This window comes from Schistocerca cancellata, chromosome 12 (assembly GCF_023864275.1).
Source record: "Schistocerca cancellata isolate TAMUIC-IGC-003103 chromosome 12, iqSchCanc2.1, whole genome shotgun sequence".
Lineage (NCBI taxonomy): Eukaryota > Metazoa > Arthropoda > Insecta > Orthoptera > Acrididae > Schistocerca > Schistocerca cancellata.
In genome coordinates, this window is record NC_064637.1 from 167,937,404 (window position 1) to 167,958,749 (window position 21,346).

The window sequence follows — 21,346 nt, forward strand, 5'->3', positions numbered from 1 at the left end:
GCAATAACTACTGTAACGCAACTTAGTGGATTTAAAGTATTCACACACAGCACTGTTTGCTATTCTACCCGTTAAATTGACTCGGAATGTTTTAAAAATAAACGTACGATATTTCGTGAGAAAATTCGAGACTATGTAGCAGGGGCCCACACACTGGAAGAAGATTTCTATTAAGTGCTAAACAAAAGCAAATTTCACAGTGAGCTGATAAACGCAGGATTTAACACGGGGTCCCAAATGAAAAACAGAAAATGAGATCGATTATATTTCACCAAACAATAACAGGAGGGAATCTGCCCTCAAAATACGATATGTCAGAACTCCTAATGGCAACCCCGCCTCGGAGCGTCATTAGGATGGGGACGGGAGGTCACGGGGTCACTGTTGTCGAGCTCAGAGCCACCACTTACCGCCCGAGTAGCTCCTCAGTCAGCCTCACAAATCCGAGTGCGTCTCGTCCCGCTCTTTCCACCGGACAAAAAACAGACAGACAATTCCCCGGCCTTGCCGGGAATCTAACCCCGGTCCTCGACACGCACCGATATCTCCGTTACCGAGACCGATAGGGAGCGGAGTAAAATTAGGTACGGAGCTAGTGAGAAACAAAAATTGGCGAGTGGAAGATTATAAATACACAGTTCAATATGTTAGCTTCGAACGTGGAGGTATACTAGATGAAATCGATCACAATGTTCGGCACCGTAAAAATTTAAGATGCCGATAGAGACATAAGAGGCAGTTATTTAGCATCAGTGTTCACGCAAACAGCAAAAGATTTTCAGCTGTAAAGACTTTCCGTAAATAATGGGCAAATGAGGTTTACAAAATCATTCCAGATACAAAAATATAATGAAATGCACCTGTGGACAATATGCTTCGATAAAGGTAAAAGTAAAACTGTCCCCAGCCCAAAAATCAATTCGAACGAGGCGCTGCTGTGCTGGGCGCAGTATTACCGGGACGGCGTACCGTCGCCTTCCTCTCGCCTTCGGAATGAGCTGTAAGGAGACCTACAGTTCAATGTAGACTTTACATTCGAATGCTGCTTGGCACTTATCACATACCTGAGCAACTGCCAGAGGTGAAACAACTGATAAGCAACAGAAAAAAATTCATCAGATGAAATGGAGATGGAACTTTTGGGCCTGTACGTTTCTGGGTGTAGCCCATCTCACAGAATTATTAATATAGGAAAAAACAGTTAAACTTCACTGTAAACTATTTATTACTTTCACAATTACAGACACTAACAATAAACAGAAGAAAAGAAATGAAAGAATATTTTGACGCTATTTGCATTTTCTCTGTGAACATAGCTTTTCTCCACAAAGGCACAAAAACTACTCGGCTCTATTCGGTTTCTCTGATGCAACAATTGTGTTGTTAGCAAGAAAAGCTTTAAATCTTAAGTCCAAATCCAAAATTAATTCAAATGACTTTATTGTTTATAAGGGCCTACCACTATCGCATTTCACACTATCATCCGTCAAATGCGCTTCGTTCACTAGAGCATATATACGCTCTAGTGAATGAAGCGCATTTGATATATATATTCTCAAAGATTGAAACCAGGTACTCCAAATAAAATATTTTGCGATCGTAAGTGATTACTTTAATAAAATTGATTTAGGATTGTTGATTTCCAATTGTGTTAACAAAAATTACATGCTACAAAATAAACCGTATCTTGACTTTTTGTAACAACCTGGTTGCTGTCGCTGCTGTTTAATAACAGCTGGGTAGATACAACTGGTGCTGCACGTTCGACAAGATGATGCCGAAGTCAAATTTTTAAAAAAGTGTCTGCGGTTGTGGTTGCACGGACTTTTTGTGACAACATTTACATACATTGCTGTATAATAGGACTCCACTGTTATCTCAAATTTGCAGCACAAGTTGTACCCTACGACAGACGATATTCTGAAAGACGTAGTGTTATGTCCGTATAAGCAAAAAAACATTTTAATTAATAATGTCTGTGACTGTGTCACGTCCATAGCTAAAAGACAAGTCCTGTAAAAAGTAGTGAAAGTTAGCTAAAGTAAAGACAAAGGACGAGTGTGGCAGGAGAAGCCACAAGTATCAGTCCACGGGAGTGCAAGAGAGAGGCGTGGGCGGCTTTTAAAAATAAGTTACCCGACAACATTTATGACGTGAAGTCTGGAGACAGTAAAGGATCGATAAGTGAAGTGAGGTGCTCAGTTAACATATAGGGAACAATTGTAAGACAGAGCAAATGCCATAACAGAGAAAGAGAGACGGGCTCACGGTGGGAACTGAGCTACGTCGCGAATAACCGACGAGAGGTTTAGGATGTACTCTGTAGTTGTACAGGGAGAGAGAGGCTTCCTATCCCCTCCACTCACACACCGAAAGATTTCTGAAGAATAACTAACCGAGTTCGCCGATAAGGTGACGCGAATGTCTCCGACATCGTACCGTATCGAGAACGGGCAGGATCGGAGGAGAAATCAAAACAAAACTCGTAGGCCTAGTGTGCGGAGAGAGAGAGAGAGAGAGAGAGAGAGAGAGAGAGAGAGAGAGAGAGAGAGAGAGAGAGAGAGAGAAGTCGATCAGTAGAGAAGTTGGTGGAAGTGAGGCGATCGGAGTCGGAGCTACGGGCCGGGGTCGAGACAGACGCGAGGCTCTGCCGATCTCAGATTGTGCGACGATTTCAGTTCGCAGACAGACCGGCGATAAGCAGTCACTGTATCTCTGCAAAGACTCAACTTCAGCTCGGAAGCACCTCAGTCGAGAAAGTCGCTCTGTAAATCGAGATACGGAATAAACTTAAACATCAATTTCACGTTTCGAGTGCAAATCCTCCTCGCCGTCCTCCACTCACCTTCATCCGCCTCGATGACCGAATTTCCTCGAACACGAACTCCCGTCACTCGGTCCCCGGCACAACCCACACTCTGAACCTGACGACTTGCTGCAGACGCAAATATATAGCTACACTTTTGTTACTGAAAACTGTTTTCCAGTACTGGAACAGTGTCGGTATTCTATTTTGGAAAAAAAAAGGTACTATAACAAAATAGTCTCGTCTCTACGATCTAAAAAGTATTCACCAATATTACCACTGACAGTGCAGAAAGAAAATGCTTTTAATGCTTTGAAGGAACGAGCAGGCACCAAATGTGAATACAAACCGATGGCCGCATACGACAGTATATAATGAAACGACGAGTACGGATTACCCTTTTGCCTGAAATCCACAGACTGCAAGTCAGTTTCCGACGCAATCTGTAGTCGGAACCCTCGACGACAGAGAAATGTGACGACAGTGTTATAGCTTTCGTCAGGAAAGCGAGAGATTCGGAATCGATAGAAGAGTCGGGCGAGGAAATTCTACACTGTCAAAACTCTTCTTGACAGCTCTAGAGAAGACTTTCGAGTGTGTCAATAGAGAAGAAATACACCTCTGAGGAACGTACTGGGACCCCGTTATTTTGCTTATGTCTTTTTGCTGTTTTTCTCTAGAGCAGGTGAACAAATCAATTTTAGAATACCCACAGACCAACTTCATATACAAAAACTAAAATAACAAAACTGGCCGATGACTTTTATCATGTAGGGCATACGAGTACAATGAAGTGGACAGCAAACTAAATAGGTAAAAGAGTGAAACGAGGCCCAGAGTACTACTGGTACGCTAAATAAGAGATCTGAAAATCGAGTTTCTACATTTGAAATGTGCGTGTCAGCAGATTCGAGACGAGGACTTCTAATGGGGTACCCACCAGTGCAGGCAGGGTGAACGACAGAGATTAACGGGAAAGATTGGAAAACGTGTAAATGTGTCAGTGATCGAACTGGAATGCAGACATAAATATGACTGCGACAAAAATTAACTGGAAGGTGGAGATCCATATTAGGGGTATTTCTCAAGTTTTAATTGTCATCTCAAAAAGATAAAATTATATAATTAATTTTGTAGTTTGGCACACACAGTGTAGCCTGCTGACGCGGTCATGTATCGTGCAGTTGCAGCCAATTCGGGCACGGCAGCTGCATTTCCACCGCAACCGGAAAAGAATTATTGCACGATACTCCGCGCTACCGGTACACCGACTCCTCTAGAGGTGAACTACAATACCGTGTCACGAGAATTACCGGGACTCGACACGTCTACCTGCAAATAAAAAAATCGATTCCGTAACTTTGTTTTTTCGAGATCATAATTAAAAATGAATGACCACCCCCCACACAGGCGAGAGAATATACGGCAGATTGACCGAGATGATGAACGACCGTGAGGACGGAATAACAGAACTTGTGGTTGACATCAGAGTAATGTATACGGGCACATCGGAAGGCTGCAATCTACGGAAAAGTCTAGACGAGATCTTCGTGCAGTGGCTGCCGATTACGAATAATCGAGTGGACTTAAAATTATTAGGAACAGAATGAAATGGACTTATTCCACAGAAAATAGGATTTATCCGAGAAAAAACTCTTTGTAAAACTGCACTTTGGCACTGACTGCCAGCACTCTAGCTGAAGCTTAGCGAAAATGGGCACCGCATAGTGCGACAGTCTTTTTTTTTTTTTTTTTTACAATACGAGAGGATGTGTCTCCCATTTAGCAGACAGATGCCGGAGTTTCATTTGCGGTGCCGACAACAAATTTAATAATCGAGCAGACATACTGCGACGACAGTCTCGGGATGCTGGAATTGCCTTTTTACAGATCTACACGAAGTCGACAACGTGTGGGATTCCTACTGCTTCCATCCGAGTGATGAGTATTCCTTGTCCCTGAACTGAAATTTCCAATGTATTAACCTATGCAATATAATTCGACACAAAGTCCTAAGTGAAAGCAAGACTCCTGGACCAGAGAACATTCCCTCAGGAGATGTACCAGATATTCTCTCACTTTGGGAAGAATTTAAGAATTCCAGTTCCGAGGTAGGTGTATGCTGGCACATGTTTGCCATTGAACTGTCAATTTAATAAGTCACAGTTGCAAAATACTGACACAAATTATTTACAGAAAAGTTACAAGACTGGTAGAATACAGTCTCAGCAAAGATCAATCCGGACTTTGAAGAAATGTCAGAATGTACGATACTGACTCCACAGCTTCTCTTACAAGATATGCCGAAGAAAGGGAAACCACATTTATAGCATTTCTAGATTTAGAGGAATGCTTTTGACAACTTCGACCGGAATACACACTCGGAAATTCCGAAGGTAGGGGAGATAAAATATTGCGAGCAAAAAGTTGTCCACAAGTTGTATAGTAACCAGACTGCAGTTACAAAGCATCGAAAGATGTGAAAAGAATGCAGTAGTTAAGAGAATGCAGTAGTTACGAAGGGAGTGAGCACGACCTCCGTGTCGCACATTCTCCTTCTCAGGAAAGCTTTTCACACTACAACCACTTGTATTCTATATAACAGTGCCATCTGTCATGCACTCTGTTAGGACTACTGTTTCATATTAAAACTGGAAAAATGGGGAAACATATTATTCTGCTCCACTTCCAAAATGTTTATTTCATCCATTATTCACTTTGACAGTTAAACTATCACTGTCGGGAGGAAGGTCTCTTTTATATAGCCGTTTTTAGTGGCAACGGGTGATAATTTCTTTTAGTGGCATGCGAGTTTATGTTACAACTTGTAAGTGTAAGGAGGACAGTAAATGCTCTGCATTAAGTGGTAGAACATCACGTAAGCTTCTTATTGCGAATCAATCACATAATGTTGCAGTCGTGTCCAAAGGAAACCGTCTGCCCGACTCGACAGTACGAAGCCTACGTAAATTTCGATGTCAGAATGCAGAATGTGTACGGTTCTCCTTCTACCTGCAAGTTGCAACCTACGTTCGTGGCCAGCCATATGCAACTGCAACAAATTACCAATGGCTGCCATTAAAAATAGCTACATAAAATGGGGCCTTCCACGTGGTGACGGTTTAACCACCAAAACAGATACCGGATGGATAGAACCTTTACTATCTTAATTATCAGCCACTGCCCTCAGAATGTAGTCTGTAATGGACTAATCTGTTGCCATATAAAATACAAGCAACAAAACAACCTGAAAAAGAGAGATGTACTAACAACAAATACTCCTTTAAGAGTTAAGCAGTCTTTTCCAAAAGTAATCGTCCAGAGTGCAGCCTCGTACGAAAACTAAATGTGCACAATAAATGGGACAGCCGAGAACCTTTCGAAATGAGGCGCTACAGAAGAATGCCGGAGACTAGACGGGTATATCGCACAACTTACGAAGAGCAGCGAATCGAAGCAGGTAGATAAGAGCTCTACAATACAACTCGGCTGAGAGTTGACAAACCTGAAGTATGTAGTAGTAGATAACTTGGTAACGGAGGGAAGTGGGGGGGGGGGGGGGGGGGGGGGGGTAAAAACTGTACACGGATGCCACAGCTTGACAACAGAATCTGTGGACCTGGGAATGAGCAGAGACAAAGCAACTGGTGCAGGGAGCTGAAGACCGCAACAGCAGTGGCACGGTGCCGACTGACGGGTACTCCACCGCTGAGGAAAGTTGGCTGCATTTAGCTTCTGCAGGAGTTCACAGATGTGTGTCTTTGACAATTTTTTTCCCATTTACCTTCAGTCCCATAAATCTAGTGTTTCCTGCTTCACTAACACTACCAACATTACAGGAACATTGGCAAAAACAGAACTGTAAGTGACATCCTGCCATTTATCAAACTTAAAGCGTCACCTGCTCATTATTTATCACTTTCTTTTAAACGATTAACCTCAGAAATCACACAAGCTACAAGAGCGAGGCAGATGTGAAGAACCAAATACTGACATTCTGCCCATTCTGATATAATATTTAATTTTTGTAACACCGAGAAGTAATAATGATAATAATAATAGATGCAGCACAGACATACGAAACAGAATGAAGTACTCATCATATACACAACACAAAAGTAGTTCCGTGGGGTTAGAGCAGATAGTAGAAGAGGCTGTTTTCTGTTACATGGGTTTATGCACCACACATCAGTTTGCTGTAGGTGGGTGGTTGCCTTTTCCTTATTTTACTTATTGTTCCACCCAGAAATTTCCATTACTATAATAGTAATAGTTGGGTAGGTAAGAATAATGTTAGAAATTATCCAATCTATTCAGAATTAAAGTCCAAAAGCTAAAATATATAGCAGTCATTATGTTGTGCCTGTCTGAGACACATCATCTCCTTTGCATGGTGAGTAGCTGGTCTGTACTCTTCACAAAATTGTTGCAATATATTTTATTTATTTATACCGGATACTGCTCTACAGTACTCGAGGGATCTAGGAAAACCCTTTAAGGGCCTAGAGCGGACGGAGGGAAATTCCTTATCTACGTCTCCCCGAGGTAGACGGGGGCAACGCGACTGTGTGTGACAGCTGAGGCAGACAGGGACTGAAGGACGATGGAGATAAGTCGCACTCCGGCATTTGCTGGGCAGGACATCCTCTTGCCCAGGGAACGGGAAACAATTTCCGAAAGTAGAAGAACCGATTGATAACCAATTATATAGAACGTGTAAGGCAAAGGGAAATTAGCACATTAAGGATCCACACGTATTCCACACATTGGCAGTAAACTGTGTTAGTATATTTTGTAAAATTTTCCAGAGATTAAATAATTCACCAGTCGGAGCTCTCGGTGGGTACTACAAAAGATACAGACGAAGTGAAGGAAAATGATCCCAATTTTAAAATAATCACCTGAAATGTGAGAAGACTGCTGCAGTGCAGCAAACTATAAGACTTAAAACTTGAAATGGAATGACCGGAAATAGATATCCTCGGCACATCAGAAATAAATTTTGTAACAAACAGATAACATCAATCTCAGATACAGCAGAAGACAAAGAGGGAAAAATACTGTCAGTGAGGACACGGTGAAGGGAAGGAAAGAATAAAACTAGGAATTGCATGACAGAATGCCTTTATCAGAGGATGTAATAGGAAAGGAAGTATATGAAGATGACAAAGGAGATGACATTCTGCAAGAAGAATTTGAGAAAGCTCCTAAAGGTCTTCGGGAGAACAAAATAATGGATACTGAGGAAATTCCTGCAGAACTAACTGAGAATGTTGGTAGCGGCACGATAATGGTTATACTGAAACTGATTAGGTCTATCTGTAAAACAAGGGAGATACCAAATGACTTCTGGAAATGCACAACGGTTCCTATACTGCTATAAAATGTCAGCAGCACCGAACCTCAAGCCTAATATCACACGCATCGACAATCGTCTTAACGATAATTCCGAGAAGAAAATGAGCTCGGCAACTCACAACAAAATGACAGCAGAGTTTAGTCATCGGAGGCTGCACTGACGAATGGGCAACAGTTGCCTCCCAGAGCTCCGCAACGCTAACACGATCGGAGATCTAGCTAAAGCCGAGCAGAGGAATTCTCACCCCAGTTCACAGCCACCAATTGAGATCACAGTGTCGTCTCAGATAGCCCAGCAGTGTAGTAAATGCCTTCGGCAGAAGTTTAACGAGAACATTACGTCACTCACACCTCGAGTGAAGAGTCTCGCGAATTCACACGTATCGAGTGATACTTTAATATTCAGAGACAGTGTTAAATACTCTGAACATCATTGTGGAAATGGATAGTTCAAAGTTAAATACGTGTGCATACCTATATTGTGATAAAGTGAACTAATATTGTATGTGTTACAGTTTCACTCAATCTACTCCTCACCTCTGTACTGGTGAGTGCATTTTTGTCAGGCCCAATAAGTACGGTACGAGAATACGTGAGCGAAAGACGAGGTGACTGCATGCAGTGCTGAAGAAGAGTACAAACCTGTAAGAATAATAACTGGTAGACAGGAACTAGAAGTGATAAAGAAATTTGCCTGTTTGGGATGAAAGATCACAAGGGACGGCAGAAAGCAGAAAGAAATGGTAAGTGCAATACAGCAGCCAAAACTGCATTCAATATGAGAAAGAAGTTACTCACTCGCAAGAATAAACAATGCAGTCGCCAACAATCAATCTTTCCTTCTCATCTTGTACCGTAAGTCTCCCCTCACCCGCAGTTCTGGGTGACTTTCCCAAAATTTACCCCTTTTCCTTCACCCTTCTTCCTTCCCCTTCAACACTTCTGCCCGAAGAAGGAGCCACTGGCTCCGAAAGCTCGCCAATCGCAACAGTCTTACGCGCGAGTTCTGCCGCTGCTCGTCGAGTAGATTTTTCATCTATCCAATTAAATGATTTTATCATTAATTGATTGTTTTTGTTGTTATATTAGTCTGGAAATAACGATGCATATCACGAAAGTGCTCCTCAGAGCGTCGCCCTATACGGATGCGAAACTCGGACAGTACGAAAACGAGAGGGAAGCCCAGGAGATGTGGTGCTACAGAAGGCTAACATAGACCAGCTGGAGAGATAGCTGACATTAAGAAGTGTTGATAGGAGTACAAGAAAACACATCTCTGTGGAGGCACATCTGAACAAGATGAGACAATCTCGTAGTGCACATTTTAATACATTACATCATCACTGGAACAATCTACATCTACATCTACATCTACATCTACATCTACATCCATACTCCGCAAGCCACCTGACGGTGTGTGGCGGAGGGTACCTTCAGTACCTCTATCGGTTCTCCCTTCTATTCCAGTCTCGTATTGTTCGTGGAAAGAAGGATTGTCGGTATGCCTCTGTGTGGGCTCTAATCTCTCTGATTTTATCCTCATGGTCTCTTCGCGAGATATACGTAGGAGGGAGCAATATACTGCTTGACTCTTCGGTGAAGGTATGTTCTCGAAACTTTGACAAAAGCCCGTACCGAGCTACTGAGCGTCTCTCCTGCAGAGTCTTCCACTGGAGTTTATCTATCATCTCCGTAACGCTTTCGCGATTACTAAATGATCCTGTAACGAAGCGCGCTGCTCTCCGTTGGATCTTCTCTATGTCTTGTATCAACCCTATCTGGTACGGATCCCACACTGCTGAGCAGTATTCAAGCAGTGGGCGAACAAGCGTACTGTAACCTACTTCCTTTGTTTTCGGATTGCATTTCCTTAGGATTCTTCCAATGAATCTCAGTCTGGCATCTGCTTTACCGACAATCAACATTATATGATCATTCCATTTTAAATCACTCCTAATGCGTACTCCCAGATAATTTATGGTATTAACTGCTTACAGTTGCTGACCTGCTATTTTGTAGCTAAATGATAAAGGATCTATCTTTCTGTGCATTCGCAGCACATTACACTTGTCTACATTGAGATTCAGTTGCCATTCCCTGCACCATGCGTCAATTCGCTGCAGATCCTCCTGCATTTCAGTACAATTTTCCATTGTTACAACCTCTCGATACACCACAGCATCATCTGCAAAAAGCCTCAGTGAACTTCCGATGTCATCCACCAGGTCATTTATGTATATTGTGAATAGCAACGGTCCTATGACACTCCCCTGCGGCACACCTGAAATTACTCTTACTTTGGAAGACTTCTCTCCATTGAGAATAACATGCTGCGTCCTGTTATCTAGGAACTCCTCAATCCAATCACACAATTGGTCTGATAGTCCATATGCTCTTACTTTGTTCATTAAACGACTGTGGGGAACTGTATCGAACGCCTTGCGGAAGTCAAGAAACACGGCATCTACCTGTGAACCCATGTCTATGGCCCTCTGAGTCTCGTGGACGAATAGCGCGAGCTTGGTTTCACATGACCGTCTTTTTCGAAACCCATGCTGATTCCTACAGAGTAGATTTCTAGTCTCCAGAAAATTCATTATACTCGAACACAATACGTGTTCCAAAATTCTACAACTGATCGACGTTAGAGATATAGGTCTATAGTTCTGCACATCTGTTTGACGTCCCTTCTTGAAAACGGGGATGACCTGTGCCCTTTTCCAATCCTTTGGAACGCTACGCTCTTCTAGAGACCTACGGTACACCGCTGCAAGAAGGGGGGCAAGTTCCTTCGTGTACTCTGTGTAAAATTGAACTGGTATCCCATCAGGTCCAGAGGCCTTTCCTCTTTTGAGCGATTTTAATTGTTTCTCTATTCCTCTGTCGTCTATTTCGATATCTACCATTTTGTCATCTGTGCGACAATCTAGAAAAGGAACTACAGTGCAATCTTCCTCTATGAAACAACTTTGGAAAAAGACATTTAGTATCTCGGCCTTTAGTCTGTCATCCTCTGTTTCAGTACCATTTTGGTCACAGAGTGTCTGGACATTTTGTTTTGATCCACCTACCGCTTTGACATAAGACCAAAATTTCTTAGGATTTTCTGCCAAGTCAGTACATAGAACTCTACTTTCGAATTCATTGAACGCCTCTCGCATAGCTCTCTTCACACTACATTTCGCTTCGCGTAATTTTTGTTTGTCTGCAAGGCTTTGGCTATGTTTATGTTTGCTGTGAAGTTCCCTTTACAAAAGTATCTACTGAGGGAAGGAATCGTGGGAACGACTGAGGATGTGCAGTGACTATATACGCAGAAATGGAGAGGGGGTCAGACAGAAGAGGGATACGGCATACTGCTACAAACTGATCTCAGAGAGATAGACCAGGTACATACTGTGGATGTTTGAGGAAACAACAAATCTGATTATGTTGTAAACAAAACATTACATATGGCAAAAAAAGGGTCCTTCAATTAAAATAATACAAGAAATACATAAAGATAACATATATCAAGTGAAAATTGGTAGTACACTTTCACAGAAATTTAAGAACAAGCAAGAGTCTGTTACAAGGCTGCCCCATGTCATTAACATTATTTAAAATCTATACAGACATTAGTCTCAAGACACGGTCTCGTAAACGCAATGAGATGGGGCTAGAAATTAAAGGTGGAGTTTATTTACATCACCTACTATTTGCTGATGGATCAAGTACTGACAACACAAGACAGGGAGAATGCCAATTGTATATGTAACCAATTCACAATGGAATGCAGAAACTGGGGATTGAAGATTAATTACCAGAAAACAGAATACCTCACTAATGATTCAGATGACATACACAGTGGGAAAGAAAATTAAGGTGGTCAATACTTTCTGTTATTTGGGATACATTTAAAGGATGATGGGAAAATCAGAGGCAGAAATTTGTAAAAGAATTAGCGGTGGAAGGAAGGTCACGGTGATGCTCGATTCCGTCTTGTGGGGCAGAAATATAATAAACTGAACCAAAGACATCATGTATAAATTGATACTATAGATAATAGATATGTATGGGGTGAAGACGTGAACTACTAATCTGGAGGGGAAAAAAAAAAAAAAAAAAAAAGAAAGAAAGAAAGAAAGAAAGAAAGAAAGAAAGAAAGAAAGAAAGAAAGAAAGAAAGAAAAACTGCAAGCAGTAGAAATGGACTTCTGGAGAAGTTCAGCAAGAATTGCTAGGAAAGAGAAAAGTGAGAAACGACAAAAAATAAAGAAAACGGAAGTAAGAGAAAGAATACGTGATGTGGTGGATAGAAGGAAGTTACAAGGGTACAGGCATGTAAGAAGAATGGAGGAAGACAGAATTCCAAAAATGATCCCGGAATGGGAACCGGAGGGAAAGAAGAGAAGAGGACGCCCTATGACCACCTGGCTCCAGAATGTACAGTTAACAACAAGAAGATCTGGTGCACAGGAAGAAGATATGCAAGATCGGATATCCTAAGGAGATAAATTAATATTTTATGTGACAGATGTAATAATTTCCGGGTATTTGTTATCTTGGAGAAAAACCTTAGTATAGGGGAAAATCTCAATAAATAATAAAATAACAAAAAATGTGAGAACATCACAAAGGCAAATCCGAGATCAATGCACATACTTTTAATACAATATGCAAATTTCGGGTCAACAGACGCGTCTGATCCTACCCGTCGGCTTTGACCCGTGACATACGGGTGTCGAGGTGTGCGATGTCATGACGGCGCAGAGTTTAGTTAACGAGTCGGTCGTGTTTGTAGATTTCGTCTCGTCGCAGTCGGTGGTGTCCTGTGGTGGTGTATGTACAGTCCGAATATTACGTGGTGTACCGGATTCCTTTGAGCGTTGTCTGTAGCAGTATGAAGTAATTTGTATTGCCTGTGATTGAAGAACAGAATTTAGTTTCAGTAAGTTATCAATTTTTGTTTGTTCGTTTATGTAATTGCAGTGTCAATTGGTGTTATCGGTTTGCCGTTTGTCGTGCAGTAAGGTGTTTATTTTGTGGCTTTTTTTGTTAGATGTGGATATGAGAATGGAATTTAACATTTCACGGTTGTGTGCTGAGATGAGGGAGGACGTGATATCCCTCATAAAATTTTTGCAGACGTTTGGACTGCTGCCTGAAATAGTCAAATGCAGTGCCCGTAAAGAGAATATGTGGTCAGTGAAAATTCCGGCGTCTCGGACCGGGGACTGTTAAACGTGGTGGTGCCGAAGGCATAACCTGTGGCGCTCCATTAGACGCGATACCTGGTTCGAGAAATCCAGGTTGGCCATGAGAGAAATTGTTTTGAGGACTTATTATTTTTGTTATTGATCCCCCATCCGTGCATGAGGCTGGTGAGAGTGAGAGGACAATTTTAGATTAGTTTTCTTTCTGTAGGGAAGTGTGTTCAGAATATGTGAAGTATACGGGTAAGTTGGGTGGGCCGGGTGTGGTGGCCGAGACAGATGAATCGCAGTTTGGGAAGAGAAAATATGGGAGGGGTAAGTCTTTGGTCGGTTTATGGGTGTGGGCAGGTTTTTAATTTCGGGAGGTGGATACGCAGATTGTGTTTTCAGGATTTTGGAGGGGCGTACGAAGAGAGAATTGGTGGGGTTAATTGAAGTGTATATAGAGGAGGAGCGTACGGTAGTGTCAGATGCTTTTTTGTCATGTAAGGGGTTGGGAAAGAGGGATTATGATCATTTAGTTGTAAATCATAGTTTACAGTTCAAGAATTACAAAACTGCAGCATGTACTAATACGATAGACGGCTTTTTCAGGGCAGTTAACTCAGTCGCAGGGAGGGGAAGAAACAGTCTTCCGACCTGCAATCTCATATAGATGATTATTGCTGGCGGAAGAGCGTCCCTGGGCAGTATTTCTTTTCTCGCGTGGTTTTTTTTTTTTTTTTTTTTTTAGGGCTGTTGGTAAAATGTATAGGCAAAGGATGGTTAACTGGGGGTTTTTGTATGTGGTCAGGGGTGTGCAGGTTGTTGGCAATGTTTGTGGATTTAGGTGGGTCGGGTGGGTTGCCTTATGATTATGTTGCCGAGGATCCGTTTTGTTGCAGTTGTTTTTGAGTTGTAGTGTGTGATTGAGTTACATTTATTTTCTGGTTTTTATTTGTTGGCTGCGTTTGTTTTTTTTCTTTGGGGGGGGGGTGAAGATTGGGGAGGAGGAGGAGAGGGGTTGTGGTTGGTAGCTCGTGTGTGTGCTGGGAGTTTTTTTTGGTTGTGGTTTATTTGTTTGTGTGTGGGTGTGGAAAGGGGAGGGGGCTGGGTTTGAGGCTGTGGCTGAGTCTGATTGGGGTAGCTGACCTAGTATGTAGCACTGGAATGTTTTCATGTTAAGTAGTCTATTTTTGGGTCTATTGTTCGTCTGTTTTGATGTTTTGTGGGGTTTTTCATGTGTTGTCGGTTTCGTGTTATTTATCACAAGTGTAGGTGTTTGACGCTTTGGTACTGTCACCTGTGGTTGATTTATGTAACTTAAGGGAAGTATCCGATTCCAATTTTTGTAGTTGTAGGTGCGTTTTGGTATCGTGAGCTGTTGTTGACCTATATAGGTCCGAGTGAAGTGTCCAATTCCAAGTTGTCGTAGCCCTGTGTGTTTTGGTATCATCGGTTGTAGTTGACCTATATAGGTCAAGGGAAGTGTCGGATTCCAGCTTTTGTTGTTTTTTTGTGTTGGTTTCATGGTATCGATAGTTGCCGTCTGATTATAATTTTTGGGTGTTGTCGTTTTTTATTTTGTGATATCGACAACTGCGGTTGAGCTATGTAGGTAGAGGAAGGTGGCCGATTCCTACGGACATTGTGAGTGTAGCAGAACGTGGGAATTTTGTGTTGTGTTTCTGTCGTCGTTTTGTGTGGTATGGGATCGTGGTGTGTGCTTTTATATGTTTATATTTAGTTTGTCCCCAACCAAAAACCCCCAGTTTCCCACACTGATCCCGTTAGTTTGATTATATTTTTAGAGGGACATGTGTTTGTTGTTTTTATATCTATATGTTTATGTAATGACGTCATTGGTGCCATACTGGGGATGTTGAGAATGGTCACTTCCACCACATTGGTGACGTCACGGGTCAAAGCAGACAGGTGGAATCTGATGCATCTGTAACCCCCAAATTTCCATCAAAGAAATAAGCACACATCACAAACACACTGGTATGTGCAGTATTTTGAAAAAAAGCACTGTCATTTGTGTTCTCATCCTCTTAGTCCTGAGACATTGGCACCTAAGAAGGCCAGATGAAAGCCAAATGCCAGGATTTTCTCAGAAAACTCAGGTTTCTTGCTTACCAACTTAGTGACCAAAAGGCTTCTTATCCCAAAGTATGACACTGCAGAGTTTCATTAATGTGATTCAATGATGAGTGAACTGCATTAGATAAATTTTCCATATACTTATACTAATAACATAATCCAAGTTTAGCACAACATTTTAAGTACAGTCTTCGGAATTCACAACATTTAAAGTTTGCTTATCCCCACGATGATAACAGCTAAATTTTCAATATGGTAATTTCACACAATTTACTGTTTCATTACTATTTAAAACTTAAAATGAATTTGCTGCCTTGAGGAGGCATTTCTGAAAGTATCCATTTCATCATCATCAGCAGCAGCAGCAGCAGCAGCAGCAGCAGCTAAGGAAAATGGATGGGTAACTGTCAGTATTAGAAGGTCCTTCCACACACTAAAATTTTTAGTTCTTTGCATAAGCACTAACCCAATATATAGGTCTTTGGTTACTATCCCACATATAAAAAAAAGTATAAGGAGTGCACTACATAGATAACATTCCAGTCTCTGTTCTGAAGGTATGCACAAAAAGCGTACAAGCCCCATTAATAAATGAGTCCTTTAGTTCAGTTATTTACCTAGAGTACTGTACCTAAAGCACACCCAAGGTATCCTTACTAATTAAAGACAATTGAATCAATCACGAACACTAGACTAATGAGTTACACGAATAGATACAACATTCTTAATAACGTACAGTTTGGCTTACTAAGTAGGAGAAGTACAATACCTGCATTTATAGTGCTCACAACAATGATACTTGAAGCTCATGGCAAGGATGACTGTTACGTGCATATTCTTAGCCTTGTTTACAGCTTATGATGCTGATACTACTAATCAAGTTACCATTAGATGTAGGCTACGAGGAATAGCAAATGAGTGGTTCCAATGTTACCTCGAAAGCAGGGTGCAAAAGGGAGAGCTAGTTCACATATCTTCTGAAGACAATTTTTCTAGTACAGCAAGTGACAGACATGAATAACACAGGTGTTCCTCAAGGTAGTGATTTGGGTTCAATTCACAGTTAAGGTGCGAGATTGGACAGCCCCCTTCCCCAACACCTCGAGATCTAGTTAAGGTTAAAGGGTTGGCATTTGTTCGAGAGCTGGTAAAACCCAAAAAATATGAAAGCCAAATGAAGATTGTGGTAACAAATTGACCAGTAGTGTAGGCTAATGTTTACAGCTGTGCCACACTAAAAAATGCAAGGGGGGGGGGGGGTCTATATATAACATTAACCCAATTCTATTTTCCATATAAATCAAAGACTTTACAGACAATACAAGACATGGAAAAAAGTTCTCTTTTGTGATGGCAACGAAGTTCTCTTTTGTGATGGCAATGAAGTTCTCTTTTGTGATGGCAACAGCATCACACTCACTGATAAAATACCATAACCTCTATTACAGGAAGCAAATGAAACTCTTATGGCTGTTTACAGTTATGCAGTATGCAATAAATTAACATTGAAAATGAAGAAAACAAACAGTGTGCGCTCTAGCACTAAGAGGGATAACAATTCTGTCACATTATGTACACATGAAAATCTGTAGACTGTTGTTGTTGTGGTCTTCAGTCCTGAGACTGGTTTGATGCAGCTCTCCATGCTACTCTATCCTGTGCAAGCTTCTTCATCTCCCAGTACCTACTGCAACCTACATCCTTCTGAATCTGCTTAGTGTATTCATCTCTTGGTCTCCCCCTACGATTTTTACCCTCCACGCTGCCCTCCAATACTAAATTGGTGATCCCTTGATGCCTCAGAACATGCCCTACCAAACGATCCCTTCTTCTGGTCAAGTTGTGCCACAAACTCCTCTTCTCCCCAATCCTATTCAGTACCTCCTCATTAGTTATGCGATCTACCCATCTAATCTTCAGCATTCTTCTGTAGCACCACATTTCGAAAGCTTCTATTCTCTTCTTGTCCAAACTATTTATCGTCCATGTTTCACTTCCATACATGGCTACACTCCATACAAATACTTTCAGAAATGACTTCCTGACACTTAAATCTATACTCGATGTTAACAAATTTCTCTTCTTCAGAAATGCTTTCCTTGCCATTGCCAGTCTACATTTCATATCCTCTCTACTTCGACCATCATCAGTTATTTTGCTCCCCAAATAGCAAAACTCCTTTACTACTTTAAGTGTCTCATTTCCTAATCTAATACCCTCAACATCACCCGACTTAATTCGACTACATTCCATTATCCTCGTTTTGCTTTTGTTGATGTTCATCTTATATCCTCCCTTCAAGACACCATCCATTCCGTTCAACTGCTCTTCCAAGTCCTTTGCTGTCTCTGACAGAATTACAACACTGTACAAGACTGTAACAAACACAAAATTTTAAGGGATCAATCCTGATTGCCAATTAGCATGGAATGACACAATAAGATACTGGCAAAAAGAAAGTTATGAGGATATTTTTCTCTTGGGTTCTATCATCAGTTTGTGACAGCTAATGTCTTGTTGTGACATATTATTCTCACATACACTCAGTTCTCAGCTATTGGATTCTTTCCTAGTTGTCAAAGACCCAAAACATGGGGATCGCTTTTAAACTGCAGAAAAGGTCTGTAAGAATAACAACTAGAAAAAGTTGCCTGGCTTACTATAAAGAACTGTTAAAAACGGTACATCTTTACTGCACCAAGTGAGCACATCTACGAATCTGTTGTGCATATCAGGGAAAAGAATCCTAAGTGTTTCACTAATTGGTCTACACATAGCTATAGAACAAGAGCCAGTTTGGGATTACCGTGGAGAAACAGAAAAAATTCAAAACCGCCCTTTCTATCAGGGAATAAAACTTTATACTGAATTGCCCAACAAGATGAAAAAGATTATTAAAATATATCTGTTTAAAGAAGTAGTTAAAATGTTATCCATAAGTAATTTATATTATACAACCATAGATAACTTTAGACGACTCAGATTAGTGGTTATAGTGAAACTGGATAACAATAGTGCCCTGTCACATTAAAATACACATTACATGATCACACTGTAACACTTTTATAAAAATATCCCATGACAATATCTACACTGCAGTCATTCTCCTGATTAGATTAGATTAATACTAGTTCCATGGATCATGAATACGATATTTCGTAATGATGTGGAACGAGTCAAATTTTTCAATACATGACATAATTAAGTTAATTTAACAACATACTTAAGTTAATATAACAACTTTTTCATTTTTGGTGTTTTTTTATTTTTTATTTTTTTAATTTTTTTAAATTTATATCTAAAAATTCCTCTATGGAGTAGAAGGAGTTGTCATTCAGAAATTCTTTTAATTTCTTCTTAAATACTTGTTGGTTATCTGTCAGACTTTTGATACTATTTGGTAAGTGACCAAAGACTTTAGTGCCAGTATAATTCACCCCTTTCTGTGCCAAAGTTAGATTTAATCTTAAATAGTGAAGATCATCCTTTCTCCTAGTATTGTAGTTATGCACACTGCTATTACTTTTGAATTGGGTTTGGTTGTTAATAACAAATTTCATAAGAGAGTATATATACTGAGAAGCTAGTGTGAATATCCCTAGATCCTTAAATAAATGTCTGCAGGATGATCTTGGGTGGACTCCAGCTATTATTCTGATTACACGCTTTTGTGCAATAAATACTTTATTCCTCAGTGATGAATTACCCCAAAATATGATGCCGTATGAAAGCAACGAGTGAAAATAGGCGTAGTAAGCTAATTTACTAAGATGTTTATCACCAAAATTTGCAATGACCCTTATTGCATAAGTAGCCGAACTCAAACGTTTCAGCAGATCATCAAAGTGTTTCTTCCAATTTAATCTCTCATCAATGGACACACCTAAAAATTTGGAATATTCTACCTTAGCTATACGCTTCTGATTAAGGTCTATATTTATTAAAGGTGTCATACCATTCACTGTATGGAACTGTATGTACTGTGTCTTATCAAAATTCAGTGAGAGTCCGTTTACAAGGAACCACTTAGTAATTTTCTGAAAGACAGTATTGACAATTTCATCAGTTAATTCTTGTTTGTCAGGTGTGATTACTATACTTGTATCATCAGCAAAGAGAACTAACTTTGCCTCTTCATGAATATAGAATGGCAAGTCATCAATATATATTAAGAACAACAAAGGACCCAAGACTGACCCTTGTGGAACCCCATTCTTGATATTTCCCCAGTTTGAGGAATGTGCTGATCTTTGCATATTATGAGAACAACTTATTTCAACTTTCTGCACTCTTCCAGTTAGGTACGAATTAAACCATTTGCACACTGTCCCACTCATGCCACAATACTTGAGCTTGTCTAGCAGAATTTCATGATTTACACAATCAAAAGCCTTTGAGAGATCACAAAAAATCCCAATGGGTGGTGTTCGGTTATTCAGATCATTCAAAATTTGATTGGTGAAAGCATATATGGCATTTTCTGTTGAAAAACCTTTCTGGAAACCAAACTGACATTTTGTTAGTACTTCATTGTTACAAATATGTGAAGCTACTCTTGAATACATCTCACTCATCATGGGGAGATGCTGACTCAGTTATTCAAGCGGACTGAGGATAGGACACGAACACATCCTTGGAGCATAGTTGTACGTTCACAGGCATGGAATCAGTTTTCCAAACTGACTGGAATTTGTGCAATGGGTATAGCAGCATGTTTATGGTTCAGGAGTCACTAGCAAGTGTCCTGGGTGTGTGCACTAACGAAGAGCAAATCTATATTTTATATTATAAGTTATCTGGAAATTGTTTGCATATCTAACAATATTGTACAATAGGAACAAACTGAATGAGAAAGTGCAGTTATCAAGACACTGATCTCAAATTTAGGGCGATGGAGTTTGTTCTGTTCGGGCATCCTGACTAATGTTTCTCTCAATTATTTCAGGTAAATGATACGATGATTCCCTCAGAGGCCACAGCCAATCGCATTATCTAGCCTCATAAATCATACTTACACATTCAGTGTGTACGTGTATTTTGGATAAACTTATTTTCATAGTATTATGATGGCAAATACTGTATCACTGTATGATGATCCCTGGAAGAATAAATAATCACACTGCAACTGGAGGTATTTTGTCGTTATTTAAACGCGCAAAAGAATTATTTGCTAAGACACTATAACTGTTTTCGGTAATATTGTTCTCATTTTATTTATAGTTCGGATGTAGCGAAATGAATGCGCGGAACGCTAAAATATCCTTCCCTCTTCAAAAGTTGCAAGCAACGTTCTAGAGTAACAAAACATCGATGTGATGGAGTTCTTAACAAAAAAAATTTTTGCATCAATTCAACGCGTTACTAATTAACACACACACCTTTCATGAGAAGGTTTCCCCTGACATAACTAGAGGACGTGGGCAGAAGGGTTCTTGGATAAGAACCATCAGCTAGTAATCCGTATGAATACATTTTATCAAACGACTGAACACTGCTTGCAATTCATTTCAAAGTCTTACGTAACAAAGAATATTTATTAAGTTGCCAGGGGTCCTGGTATATCATGCTTCTTAAAGCCGGCTGGTCGTGGTGTTAACTAGTTTCAGGACTAATATTATAATAACCAAATATGGATAAAACTTACTCCTAGAAAGAGCAACAGTAAACACACGACGTTTCTATTTGGATTCATAATTGCACAGTTACTTTACTTTCAATTCACGATACGCGTCATATACACATTGCCTACTCTACTTTGACAACTTCAACCGGATGTGACGTATGTAAACAGTTGCCGCTAACTTATTCAAAACACTCGTTATGGCAAAGACATGTTTTAGTACTTATTACACACTTTCGCCAACATAGTCAGAACTACATCACACTGAAGTATCGAGTGTTTTGAC

At 40.5% G+C, this 21,346-nt stretch overlaps 1 protein-coding gene across 2 annotated transcripts in view; it reads right to left on the bottom strand.

Annotated features, from left to right (window-relative positions):
* LOC126109690 (protein disulfide-isomerase A5) overlaps nt 1–21,210 on the bottom strand; it is a 177,111-nt gene extending 155,901 nt beyond the window's left edge. For both annotated transcript variants that reach the window (XM_049914747.1, XM_049914746.1), the window contains exon 1: nt 21,085–21,210. In XM_049914747.1, the coding sequence (XP_049770704.1) occupies nt 21,085–21,132 (48 nt within the window). In that variant the 5' untranslated portion in view covers nt 21,133–21,210. The remainder of the gene's footprint in view (nt 1–21,084) is intronic.
* Between the last annotated feature and the right edge of the window lie 136 nt (nt 21,211–21,346).